Source organism: Leptinotarsa decemlineata, unplaced genomic scaffold (genome assembly GCF_025532065.1).
Source record: "Leptinotarsa decemlineata unplaced genomic scaffold, Ldec_3_MD MMD2_tig00000008_RagTag_RagTag, whole genome shotgun sequence".
In the NCBI taxonomy this organism is placed as follows: domain Eukaryota; kingdom Metazoa; phylum Arthropoda; class Insecta; order Coleoptera; family Chrysomelidae; genus Leptinotarsa; species Leptinotarsa decemlineata.
In genome coordinates, this window is record NW_027412537.1 from 9,894,460 (window position 1) to 9,909,210 (window position 14,751).

The 14,751-nt window shown below is 37.4% G+C and overlaps 1 protein-coding gene across 3 annotated transcripts in view; it reads right to left on the minus strand.

The window, feature by feature from the left end:
* Window positions 1-14,751, minus strand: part of Sulf1 (Extracellular sulfatase Sulf1) — a 247,127-nt gene that overhangs the window by 71,901 nt on the left and 160,475 nt on the right. For all 3 annotated transcript variants that reach the window (XM_074171032.1, XM_074171030.1, XM_074171031.1), the window contains exon 3: window positions 257-408. In XM_074171032.1, the coding sequence (XP_074027133.1) occupies window positions 257-408 (152 nt within the window). The remainder of the gene's footprint in view (window positions 1-256; window positions 409-14,751) is intronic.

Sequence of the window (14,751 nt, forward strand, 5' to 3'; positions counted from 1 at the left end):
AACGGGATTAGAAATTTCATGTTGAAAACAACGGTAGATCTTTATCCGTAGACCTGTTGGAAATTAAACCCTGATTGACGACTATTTGATCAAAGAAGAGGATCTATCACGTGGTCTACACGATGTTGAGATCTGACAGTTTTTTCCTAATGTTTTTATAAAACTCTCGAAAATACATGTCACCAGATTTATGGTGTAGCAGAGGAAGAGATTCAAATGGCCAGTATATACAAATACTAAGAAAAACTCTACTCACCTTCCGATAATCAAACCCGTGTTTGATTTTCTTCCCATTCATATTGATTGAGTAATTGTAGTATTTCGAATTCATGATGAGCCCACCCCATTCGCGCCATCCTGGAGGTATGTACGATCCGTTGTATTTGTTCAAATATTTTCCAAAATATCCTGAAACAAAAAGAAAAATATAATACGTAGAAAAGATTTGAAAATTAGATTTTATGACTGAATCATTCACATGAAAAGAAAAGCTTAGCCTTCTCCATATATCACAAAAAGTTCTTCAGTATTTTATAGGTGTTTATCAATAATGTGCACAATGTTCACATTGCACAAATAATGTGCAATGTGAATAAAATATTCCGACAATGTCTGGAATCATGAAAAAAAAATGTTCAGTTGAGTCGTATTTCAAATATTCTCATTATTATGAGCTGGAGCTGTGACTGTAGCATACCTAATGAAGCTTCATGCATAGTTAGTATTATCGAGGTCAGTATTGAAGAAAAAATGGTCCGTGAACAGAAACACCCACGTACAAAGTAAACTTATTGCAAGTTCAAGTGATTCTTAAAAACAGTATAAGGGAAACAATCAAGTCGTTTTTCGAGCCAAATAAACAGTATGTTAGTCAAACTAACTAAGCTCTTAAAAGACGTATCAAAGAACCCCGAAATTTCTTTTTTCGAAACAAATATAAAAAGAAAATGTTAAATGAGCAAGAATGTTCCATTATAATGAAGAAACAGTGTATCTATCTCTCTCTAATTTAATTTTTCAACACACAATTTAAACACCTATTTGTATTAGAATAGAAATTTATTTATACGGAACAACAAACACAATGGTTTGCACTTACATGATGCACGGTTTTTTTAAATTCCTTACATATAGTATTCATTGAGTACCTTTGATACAGTTAAAATCGATATAAAATATAACAAAATAATACTGTAATACTGAATATATCCAGTTCACAGTTCCTCACCATTTTGTTATCGATTTCGAGACATTGTTGAAGAGGAGACAAATTGTTTGAGACACGAAATAGATTGTCTCTTCTTCTCAGTCTTACGTCAGGTACAATAAAATCAATAGTATAGAGAATTTCAGGTACTTTCAGTTTTCCAAGAATGTTAAAAACAAAAATCACTTCCGAGGACTCACGGTGGTCTTTCAATGGTTGCATATTAAATGTTTGTAATCGGTTAGAATACGATATAAATAAGGGCCAGACATTGTATTTTCTGAAAAAGAGTGTTCCTAATAATCGTTTGTGGACGTTTTCTATAGTATCAGAATATAAAAAGGTCTTTGGATTCCAAATGACACAACCATATTCCAGCTTAGAAAGAACGAATGGAGTTAAAGAGTAACAAATAAGTATCGTGATTGAATTCACGACTAGATCTTAAGACAAAGCTCATTTTTCCATAACGTTCAGATACTAAGAGAAATATGCCGAGAGAAACTGAACACATCAGTATAAATGATCCCGAGATCTTTCATCTCATTGATTTTCTTTAAATTAGTGTGAGTAATGAAATAGTTCTTGATAGTGGGTGACTTCTTTCGTGTGAAACTCATTCTTCTGCATTTAACTTCGTTGAGAGATAGGTCAGATACTGAAAAGTAAGTAGATAGATTATTGAGATCATCTTGAAGCATATCAGAATCTTTTTCGCTTTCGATTCTTCTTAAAAACTTGAGATCATCGGCATATAGGAGAAATTGAGAATGCCCGATACCGAGAAATGTCATTAACAAATACCTAACACGAAAAGGAGAGGTCCCAAAATCGAGCCCTGCGGAACTCCCGAAGTAGCGGTGAATTCGAGCGAAGATACGTTGTTGAACTGTATGAACTGTATTCTGTTGGATATATAGCAGTGAAAGAAATCAAGTGTGTTGTTTGTGAAACAGAATGGTTTTAATTTCAATGCCTTGGCCAAGTCAGTGTATATAACGTCTATTTGATAGCCATTTTTCAGTATGTTTCAAAGATTTTGTCTGTTTTAATGAGTTTATTTCAAACTGTAATATCTCAATTCAATCGAAATAAGCGTCATTTGAATCAGTGCACTTTTGCCAACGTAATACCAGTCGAATAATTCCGTCAGCATGAAAATTGGGTGCTCGAAATTCAATGGAGTCGACGAAGGTTCTACCGGTGAGAACGTAATCGAAGTGCTTAAGTGCTTGAAAAGATGGTAGTCGGTGGGCGAGAGGTCTGGGGAGTATGGTGCTTGAAGCAGGATCGAACCTCATTTGTTGACCAGTACCGGCTGCTGACGCAATTTTTGGCACATTTCGTCGATTTCCCCACTGCTGAAAATGCTTTTCAAGAAGCAGTATACAATGAGACTGGTCAAATCGTGGAGCTTGAAGAAGGTTTAGATGGAGAAACATTCTTCTTGTACGTTTTCTTCGCTGCCGGAGTACTACTATTGGTCATTGGATAGCAAACACTGGGGGTGGTGGAAGCAGTAGGAAGGCAGCACCTGTGGAAACTGGAACCAATAATTCAAATAACGTTGATTATGACTGGTTGCCAACTGTTGTGAATTTGAATAAAGAAAAGCTTTAATTGACTGATTCTCTCAAAATATTTCATTTCATGAAATTGTTACATTTTATTCATCATCGTACATCAAATGTGACATAAACATAAATCCACTGATATTTATCAGTGGATAGGGAATAAAGTTGATTTTCTTGATTCACCAAGTTGTGAATTTTTCGGACAAGGAGAGATCATTGCTAACACCGCACCACAGTAAGCCTCCTCACTTGTATGGACTATCCAAAATCCACAAGAAGGACGTTCTGCTTAGACCGATCATCAGCTCCAGAAATTCGGCTACTCAAAACTTGTCTAGATTTTTACTTCCCTTAACACAACCATTACAAGGAAAAACATCGTCTTTTGTGAAGAATTCAAGGCATTTTGTCGAACTACTAGGGTCAATTGAAGTCACACAGGAAAATCAACTGATTAGTTTCGACGTGGAAAGCCTTTACACCAACGTTCCGGTGAAAGAAGCACTCCAAATCATACAGAGAAAACTATCCGAAGACGGGAACCTGAAAAAGAGCACGAATCTACCTATAGAAGCAATTATAGAATTACTAGGATGCTGTGTACGAAACTGTTATTTCCAACTGAAGGACGAATTCTTCACACGAGATGACGGACTGCCAATGGGATCGTCACTTTCACCAGTCATAGCCAACATATATATGGAGTAGTTTGAAACTCTGGCCATTGAAGAAGCCCACAAGAAACCTCGAGTCTGGTTGAGATGCGTTGACGACACCTTCATAATATGGAACCATAGGAATACTGAACTAGACGCCTTCCTGAAACACATCAACAGCATGGACCTTCCATAACTTCCACAACATCTGTATACCGAAAACCCACTCACACGGGACAGTATCTGAACCACGAATCCAACCACCATCAATCAATCAAAACAGGAATCATCAAAATTCTATTAGACCGTGCTTTCGGGCTCTGTAACACGAAGGAAGGTCTCGAGATGGAACTAGACATCATCAAAAATAATCTTCAACGGAATGGCTACTCCAAAGCGATGGTAGAAAAGATTTTGGCTAAAAGACAGCAGGAGCCTAGCAAAGAAGAGAAGCCGTCACAACCAATGCGTGCACTTCCCTACATCAGAGGATTATCGGAGTGGATAAGAAGAATTGGTTCCAAGTACAACATCAGAACCTGCTTCAGATTCGGTAACACTATCCGTAGCAGCCTCACGAAAACCAGGCCACCAAACGCAGACTGCGATTCCAATAATTGGATTTACCGGATACCCTGTGAGTGCGGAAAATCCTATATTGGTGAAACCAAGAGGCCTTTGGATGTTCGCATTGCCGAGCACAAGAAATACACACAGCGAGGGGAAACCAGCAAATCAGGAATAGCAGACCATGTTTGAACTCATCAACACAACATCGAGTGGGCCCAACTTGAGATATTACACAGATAGGAACATTGGTTCAGGAGAAAATTCAAGGAAGCCGCATACATGTTGTCCAACAACGTATTCAGCCAAGTCAGCGTAGAAATATGCAACTTATGGAAACCCATCATCAAGCGAAAAATGGTCAACTCCCACCAAACGGTCATCTCCCACTGAACCAGTAAAGCGAAAAAAAAAATGGAAAGCGGGGATAAGTGAAAGTACTCGAACGACCCATAAATAGTCATCTCTCGGAGGAATTAGTCCAGTCATCACCCGAAGAGGATTGTGGATACTAACAATCGAAACGTCGTGAACTAACTTGGCTTGAAATCTCTTAACTTTTTTATTTTTATCTTTATATTCATTTTGTACTTCTTCATTTTTATTTTTTGTTCAATTGTTTTTATTTTATTTCACTATTATTTCATTTTAGGTTTTTTTGCTCAATATAATTGTTATTCACAGCTATTTATTTTTAATTCTTCTTTTTTAGTTTTTTCAGGGATTTCAAATCATTCCATATATTAGACAATGGAAGTCCGAACTAGTGAAATTCAAGATAATTTATTGTTAATAATGTAATATTCAACTTGGTAATGAAATCAACAGTTCTCACTGAGATATAGAAGAAAACTATTGGGCACGTTCAATTATGATTCCCTTTCAGAAAATAAGCCTTTTCAGAGATATGTATTCCAAAAATAACATTTTGTAAATAGACAATCTTCAAAAGATAGTTGTTGTGCCTCCTTGGAATATGTCATGTAGCTTACCTTTCAACCATTTGTCAAATCTCTCTTCTCGTATTTTTGGAAACAAAATGAAAGTCCACTTCCCGAATATGACACACCTACAAACACCGCGAAACGCGCAAGAATAGAACTTTGAGAGGATGGTGAAGGGGTCATTGAGGTCAGATTGGAAGGTAGACATTCGTGGGATATTCGAATAAACGTGTAATACCCTGTAGTTATATTACCTCGTATTTTTACACTGGTTTATATTCAGGCACAAACATTGAATGTAATAAAAATTATGAGTGAATCCTTAATTTGCCGTTAAGTGAAATTTCAAGATGTGTGTATGTTGCAATAACTGCATGTCATAGTAATCCACAGTCAACTCTAGGTTGGAAACGTACACCGATGTAATTTACAACTGATTTATTGTTAGAACCTTTATAAACATTTGATTAATTGCTACTATTTCCGTCGTTCAACAGTGGAAGTAGTGAAATAGCACGAAATATAATCTGTCATTTCTTTCCCAGTAAATCTTTATGGATAGTTGTTTATGTGTTACATGAAATAAACGTATTGCTAACATATATTGTTTGTCATTATAAGTAATCAGGTGCTTCGTAAACAGTTTCTAGCGATTCGACAACAAAGATTACAGGTGGTTAGAATGATTGAATATTCAATATTATTCTTCGGGATAATACAATCGCTTCAAGATGTAAAGCGATGTATAACGAAGATATGAGTATTTATGATGTGATTATTTTGTTATTATAAACGTACTTGTGATATACTGTTTGGAACCTTTGGTGTAGTAATGAATATTACTGGAGTTTTTTCCCAACACCAAATCGTTATTTTTACACCTCGACACGTGTTTCGATCACCAAGTGATCATCTTCAAGAGGAAGATAAAACCATCTTCCTCTTGAAGATGGTGTTGGGAAAAAACTCCAGTAATATTTATTATAAACGTGAATAATGAACTGAATGGAGTTTATTTTAAGGAGAGTTCAGGTTGAAGATGATTTAGATTGAAGGTGATCACTTGGTGATCGAAACACGTGTCGAGGTGTTAAAATAACGGTTTGGTGTTGGGAAAAAACTCCAGTAATATTCATTACTACACCAAAGATTCCAAACCGTGCATCATAAAAACCATGCTGAAGAGAAACTATTATTTTATATTTTTTTTAAATACTCAGTTGTTTGTGGACTGCCTGTTCCTTAATGAACTATTTATCATTTGTATCACTGATACAGTTCCTACTCAGTTTATTTGGATCTCATTAAGACCCACAGATGCTTGGTTTTTAAGTCTCAATATTATATTTTCAACTTCATATTCATCAAGTGCTCTAAAAAACCATTGGATTTGAATGGTGCAGGAATCTTCACAGAAAATTTCCTGCATATGCAATTGGCAATACAACTGAAAGAGTCGACCTTCAATTTTGGAACGGGCACATTTGCAGACCGGTTTCGGGCACATTAGCCACTCATCAGTGCAAGATAGTGACCATCATCGACCTAAAGTCAATGATATTCCATGATTGAAAATCGGAATTCTTCCAGAGTATTTCATTCCTCTTCCTAATGTAATAATATAGTCTGTTTCTGAGGACAATGAAAGGGGAAAGAAGAAACTGGAGGTTTCAAAGTTTCGAGTATAGGAGCTTTCTAGCTCGTTTCTCCTTCATTTATTTTCTGAAATGAATTTTAGCAGCGCTGTCACCAGATGCAGATTTCTCCGCATCAAATTTTGAATATTAAGGCAGGTCCAAAAAAAGCTGTAGAGTTCGTGCCGATCGCACGAAGGCCGGTCTTTTTTTAAATCTGATCATTTGGTATACTTACTTATATTCTCTCTCATTGTGTGGTTCCAGAACTGAATTTTAATCTTAATTGAAATGCTTTTCACTCACTATTCTCTTCTCGATAGATTGACAAAAGGTCTCTTATTTGTTTGTGTTCTCTTAACTTCATATTACTCTACTAGGATGGTATTTTTCTCAGTCCAAGAGAAAATGAAAGTCCAAAGGTTTCAAATATAAAGTATAATAGTAGAAAAATGACTCCATGGATAAAATAAAAACAACGTGTAAAATATTATATAAAAGGAAAATGTTAATTTCTATAAAATGAAAGAATTAGAACAAAAGAAATGCCGCCAATTTTACCATACTATTTACTATTAATCTAACCTATTTAATAATTACAAATGCGCCAACTCGGTACAAAAATACTCTTAGTTTTACTATTTACTTCAGGGAGAGTGGTGTATAACTTTAAATTTTCACCCCTTTTGTAATTGTATTAACAACTTTATCTTTAACAACAACAATCAGCGCTAGGAACCCCACAATATGCAACTTTCTGCAAATAGGAAGTGGACTCAGATAAAATATTATGTGAACTCTCTCTAAATATCAACTGGTTAGTAGAAAAAAAATAACAAACACTTACGTAACGCCTCTTTGTGTGGTTTGTGGTCAACCATAGGTTTCGTTGACCCGGTGTGTCTTCTACACCAACACTTTTAATTTAAACTCCCCTGTACCCCATACCGGCTTAAGATTTCACTATCGTTTTCACTTAAATTTCGCACCACGCGCTTACAAACAAAATATCTCCCCTATTTAGGCCACCTTCCTCAGCCTCAAAGGCTGAGGGATGAGACCCCCGATCTCGTCTCGACGAGATCCGGTGACCGACCTTTTCTGTCTCTCGTAAGAAAACTCCCAAGCCCTCGCGTCAGCTACGCTATCCACAAAAACCTCATATCAGCGTTTTTTAAACCTTCCCAAGTGTATGATCATCGGCAGGATGCAATACATTTATTTGTTTAGTCTAAGTAAATTTTAACATGACCACAACGACGCTCGAAGGTTCGACAGTCATAAAGTAATTCAGCGCTTTTTCAACTGGAAAAATATCGACACCGAAGAAACGGGTGATCGACCTCGATCTCAATGAATAAAATAATATTTTATGTTACTCTCGCAATGGCCGTTATTACACTAAGTTGGAGCGAAACAACAGAATGTCTTTCCATCTAGTGGAAGAAGTACTAACCAACTGCATATCCGTAATTTGCCCGATTCCTCTGAATAAGGAAGAAAAACTTTCTTATTAGTCAGTGGGCTATGCTTGAAGACTGGCAGGCAACAAATCTGAAGAAATGAACTTCAAACGTTTAAGCCAGTCTCTAATATACCTACACAGTATGCTGGAAATTTTCTGTGAAAATTCCTGCACTGACGCCTGTCGGATATAATCCAACGCCCTTCGTGGTATTAGCCAGGGGAGTAGTAGTTTTCTGATAGGCGTCAATCTATTTACCTACTAATAAGAAAAATTAATTTGTTATCGATTTACCATCGTTTGAAACCTTTCTATTTACATTCAGTATATTTCAAGAGATAACATTTTTCCTTGTATAGGGTCTTCCAACAGAGACTTTGACAATTGATAACGACCAACTTGTTGAAGCTACATCTGTCAAATTAGTTGTCATTTATTCAGCTTGTTTTACCGAACCACCATTTTACGATCACCATAATCGTCCTACCGAGAGAACTATCAGCAATGTGGTGGATAAATTTGAGTCAACTGGTTCAGTTAGCGATCGACCAACACCTATATGTCGACGAAACGCAAGATCTGCCGTGAGCATTGCCGCTGTCTCTGAGAGTGTGCAGGAGAATCCAAAGCACTCGATTTCGTGTCGCTCACAAGAACTTGGCCTTTCGCAGACTACAACTTCACGTATTTTGCGTAGTCACTTGGGCCTGCACCCCTACAAAATTCAACTGACTCGGAACTGAAGTTAAACGACCATAGACGATGACCTGTGTTCGCTGAATGGGCTCTGGATTAGTTGGCAACTGACCCTAATTTTCATCAAAAAGATCATCTTCAACGATGAAGTCCATTTTTTGGATGAATGAGTACTTGAACAAACAAAATTGTCGAATTTGGGACGATGCCAATTCACATGAGATACACTGAGATACACTGGTATTCCCCAGGGGAGCGTTCTCGGCCCCTCAATGTTCTCATTGTTCATCAATGACCTTCCTGATTACATAAATGACGGAGAGGTTTATATGTTCGTAGACGATACATCTACAATAGTATCCAGCCCAGATACAATTGAACTTCTCAGAAAAACAAGTAACGTTATTCTCCAATTTGATAATTGGTGTAAAAAGAACCGTTTGATCATTAATTATTCCAAAACAATTGCGGTTCAATTCCAGAGATCCAAAACAGGAAAATTTTCCACAGAACAACAATACGTTAATATTCAGACAATAATATTTCAAGGAAGTTGCAAATTTCTAGGTACAATTGTTGATAGCAATCTCAGATGGGAGAAATGTATTACTATGATCTGCTACAAATTGAATAAACACTACTTCGCAATAAAAAATCTGATAAGTTGCCTTGGTGCGGTGGGTATAATTTCTGTGTACTATGCATTGGTTTACTCGACCATAAGTTATAACATTGTAGCTTATGGTTTAGCCACCGATAGTACCAGAGTCTTTTTAGCACAAAAAAGAATAATTCGCCTGATGTTCCATTTGGGTTATTGAGAATCCTGCAGAAATATCTTCAAAGAGAAAAACTTCTAACATTCATGCAAAATTCAAATTTCACAACTACCAAACTCGCAAAAAAAACGAATTTAGACTAGAAGTAGCCACACACAACAATTACAAAAAACCCCAAAAAAATGTAGGCGCGAATTTTTACAATTTATTACCCCATGAATTGAAAAACCAGTCGAACCTGTTCAAGGTTCAAGTCCAAACGTACATTTTTTCTGCTCCTGAAAGCATTCTATGATATGAAGGAATTCATGATGTGGTGTCAAAGTCCAATATTGACGATTTTAATTCTATTGGATAGTTTTATAAGTATTTCTTATATTTTACGACATTAATAATTTTTATATTTTATTTTAGCAATAAGCAAAATGCAACTATGGTATTTTGACTTGTCAATACAATTTTTAATTGGTGTCTGATCAATAAACTTCTGTCTATCTATCTAAGAGTTTGAAAATATCCTTATAGGACGAAGCTGCAGTAACTTTAGTTACAAATGAAAGTCGTAAAAAACATAAAGTTTAAATTCTCATTTTTCAAAATTATTTAATCCTGGCGATCCTTATCAGGATAATTAGATAAACTTATGAAATTATTGTATTGTTACCGATTCTTGATAAGTGTACAAAGTTTAAAATCTGTGCGTTTAAAGTTAGTCAAAATCGAGTCCAAAGAAGTCGGTTACAAACAAACATACAAGTGAAGCTGATAGAAGCATGCTAAAACTAGTTTGGTTCCACTATGTTTACACCCAACACGCGCTTTGTTTCATTATTATTATTTTTTTTTGGTATTTTTCCGACACTCCGTAATCTAGATCGAATCTCAAATACTACCTCGGTGGTATGCAGGAGCTCTAAATGCGTTTTCATACGGTGTAATTTGAACACCTGTGAACACCTAGCCCAGGTAATGATATGCGGTGTATTATGCAAATTATATGAAATGAAGTAATCATTTCCAAGAATTCGTGAACGATCCATGGAATGTTCGATATCATCTTCCTGCTTTGTAAAAAAAGTAATGTGTGAAAACAAATCAGATGCGATTATTATCAAAGATCAGATATGTTTAAGCGTGAAATCGTTAATGGTTTCGACATGCTGTCATGTCTGATCTACTGAGGTTGATATCTTTTGAGTGATTATGTCGGTTCATTGAATTAACTAGGTTAATATCTTTTTATAGACAGAATAGAAAGTGATAAACTGGATACTCCGCCTTGCACAGATTTTCAGATGTAAAACCCCCATATATTTAGGCTGAAAAAAAAACAAATTATCAAAAATTACGATTCTGCTCTTTTCACTTCAAGCTCAATTTATTTTCAAAATTGAGCACTTTCATTAGGTCAAACTTCTGGAGTATATGACAAATACATAAATGAAGTGAACTGTAAAGTGGAAACGATCATTTTCAATTGGGTGGTGACTAAAGAATTAAAGGGTGTTTTTCACATTTTTTGATCGCCGAAAAGAAGGTACAAACATTGTTTTCGTCATGACTTGAGTTTCTCCAGAAAAATGCATTGTTTATTGGTTACTTCACGTTGTAACTTTCAATTTTAGCGTTTGACAACTGAGAACCGTTTGTATTGGGTCTGCATACACAATGAAAAACAAGGGACCCAGAATACTTCCTTGCGGCACTTCCGCTTTATGGTCAACTACGTTGACGGCTTTGTTAGATACGACCATAATTTAATACATTATGATTGATAGTAAACCATGAGCGTTAGCAGCTATATTACAATCAGGAAAAATATAAAATGGTAGAAGAAGAAACACAGTGAAGGAACATGATGAATGAAACCTATATCGGAAGTTATGTCTACGTATCCATCTACAGGGTATCATTCAATCGATCCGATGTCAATATCAGTGCCAACTTATCTTCAGTAACAACACAGTCTCGGTGAAACAACAAAGATTCAAGTTGTGCGGGTTCAACGTTCATGACAATACGAGACCCATCAATCACTTTATCGTTGCACAACTAGTCGCAGACGTGGAAGTAATACATACGTAATAGGAGGTAACAATGGCGGCATTAATCATGCCGTTGAAGACGTGGCCGACTAATAAATTAAGATATCGGAGACTTCGCATTTATCAGTTAAAGTCTGTAAAGGCTACCTTCGACGCGCAATCTTTCGGTAGTTTGGAATAGTTGGGCTGTTCTCCTATTTTTAATAGGTATGATCTTAATCTCTTAAACCAACCATATAATCTACAAACTAATCCACCAGAGGGGCCACCATCTGTCTCCACAAATAGTTAGTCAAGTCTTCAGCTACCAACACACTGTGATTCATTCGCAAAACTATTTTGTACTACTATAACTAGTATGGTTGATGCTAAATGTTGCCAGCTGATGAAATTGTTCAGCTGCTGAGTATGTATAGACATTACAAAATATGTGAGTTCATTTTACCCAAACAAAACAATTTTCCAGATAGTTATTCGGTTGTTTCAAAAGTTTTGTCTGTTTTAATATCATATGTTTTTGTAGCTCCATTTCTCAATATATATTTATTTTACTGTGTTGTGGTATATACCGTTAAGTTTTTTTCCAAAATTCAGTTTTGTCTATTCATTTGCCTGATGTCGTTGAGAGATTTTCGGTCCATTTCTCTCTACGAATTCAAATTGAACCACCAAGGTCATCCTCATCCAGGATGAGACAGGTTAGTTTTACCCTACTGATGACTCGTCGTTGCGATAGTAATACTGCTCTGAACGAGAGGAACCGTAGGTTCGGACATTTGGTTTACACAATCGAAGCTACCATCCGCGGGATCATACCTGAACGCTTCTAAGACCGTATCCTTTCTAGTCAAAGGTGACAACGATATCTCTTGGAATTGCGAGAGTCGAAAGGCTCAAAACAATGTGACTCTACTAGGCAATCGTAGTTCGCTACGTTTCTCGTACTAGCCCTATTTGCCGTGAAATCAACGGTCGGCAGCAGGATCGATCCTTGTCATGTCCGATCACATTTCTTAGCGGCCGATTATGGGTTGTACAAATATTTCAATGTTGGAACTCGGAATTGTCTCCACCAGAGTCTATGACCCTGGTGAAGACTGACCCATCACAAACGGCGGAAGAACTGGACGTCAGCAACCATGCGGTTTTTGATGGTTTAAAACATATTGGAAAGGTCACAAAGCTCGAAAAGTGGGTGTCCCACGATTTGAACGATCGACAGAATTTGTCACGTTTAGAGGTCTGTTCTTTGATTTTGCGAAACCAATGGATCGGATCGGATCGTCACGTGTGATGAAAAGTGGATCCTCTGCGACAACAGAAGTTTAGGACAGTGATTCAACACCGATGAGCCACCCAGGTACTTCCCAAAGGCAAATACCCATCAAAAAAATACCGTGGTTACTCTATGGTGGCGTGTTGGCTGTCCTTATTCATCTTTCACTGCCTGAGCCACTGTGCATGCTGGGGGTTGAGCAAACCGGCCATCGGATGCCTGCTTCCAAGTAGACCCGCTGGATACGGGAATGACAAAATCACTTGTGGTTCTGTTATTCCTTAACTGAATGGCATCCCAACGATAGCTCAATTCTAAGTTGTGTGTATCCGTGCCGAGAAGATGAATAACACTGAGCCTATCAGCTGTCTCTACAGAACCTTCGAGATACCGGGCGCCCTCCCGTCGTAGCATCGCCTTATCACGGTAATGCGGGGATCTGCCGTGATTGACCTTCTTTCCCTAGCTACTCGTGGGACCTTCTTGGACAGAGTAAACTTAAAAAATTCTTTCTGACGCTAAGTCTATAGAGGATATGGATGTCGAGTTTACGACTCCAACTGACCTCCCTGTGAATTTAGATCAGGAATGAAGCTTCTCAACTCTCCAACCCCTGATCCAATAACTGAATCTGAAAAAAAGGTTTGGTGGTACAGCCAGGAAACGAATGAGTCGTCTCCTCAAGAGCACGGTACCTTATGAAAGCGCCTTGTACCAAATTCTTGAGCTGCGTACGCAGAATCTGTCTCAAGTGGAGAAACAAACCCCTTATGAGCAGGTTAGCAAACATTTGCGTTCAAGTGATGATTCACCAAAACCAGAGGCGAAAAAACTCTGCACGGGTGAATCTAAGGCATCGTCAGGTGTAGCTGACGTGCAAAAATCCTCATATGGGAAGGTTGTCGCGGGTATATCAAGGTGGGAATCTTGCACCTTGACTATCCGACTACCTCATTAACGATGCAACAGCGAAGCTTGCCCCGCTGGGGACTGAATCAAGTTTTTAGAGTTCGGCAGAGCCGTACTCTTATCATCTGACCTGAAAGACCACTCACCATACAAACTAATCGGCTTCGTTGAGAAGCTGGGTTTATATAGTCGAGTGTGAATAGGTGTGAGCCACAATAAACCCTTGCGTGTTGCGGTGAAGGGTCGAATAGACCCACTCACTTTGGACCTAACCTAACCTACTGTATGGTGGTCAGCGGCTAATGTGATTCACTATAACTTTCTGCAACCGGGCCAAACCGAAAACTGCTTCAGCAGCTCCAGCATTGGGGCCTACTACAACACGAAAATCATCAATTTTTATATTGCACGTTGAATAAAACTGAAATAGTTGCATTCTGATTGATTATCAGACCATTTCTAGAATAGCAATTTGAAAACTCAGAGCACAACAGATTCAGTTCATCTTGAAGTTCTCTCCGCTGCAAGTGTTTGGTAGATCGTTAATGAAAAGAAAAAAATGAAGAAAAATTATTGGTCCAAAAACTGACCCTTGAGGAACACCCAAATCAATGTCCTAAGGTTGAGATTGACAATTATCGACTTTTACTTCCTGAAACTGAAATGAGAACCAAGCCAAGGCAGTAAATTTCTTCTGGAACCCAGCGAATACCATTAACTGATAATAAAGCTTGGGTCAGTTATATCAAAAGTTCTCGATAAATCGAAAAACGTGTACCCAGGTATTTTCTTCGATATAGTGCATTATAAATGTATTCGAAAAAACTACACGCTGCACCCTTTGTCGAGCTACCAGGACAAAAACCATATTGGGATCTAATGACGACTTTAAACTGACTCAAAGATGCGAGTATTACTCGATCGTTTTACATATAGTTGGGGATGTTATAGGTAACAAACGTTTCGTCTACTACTGCGGCAGAAATCATCAGTGGTATG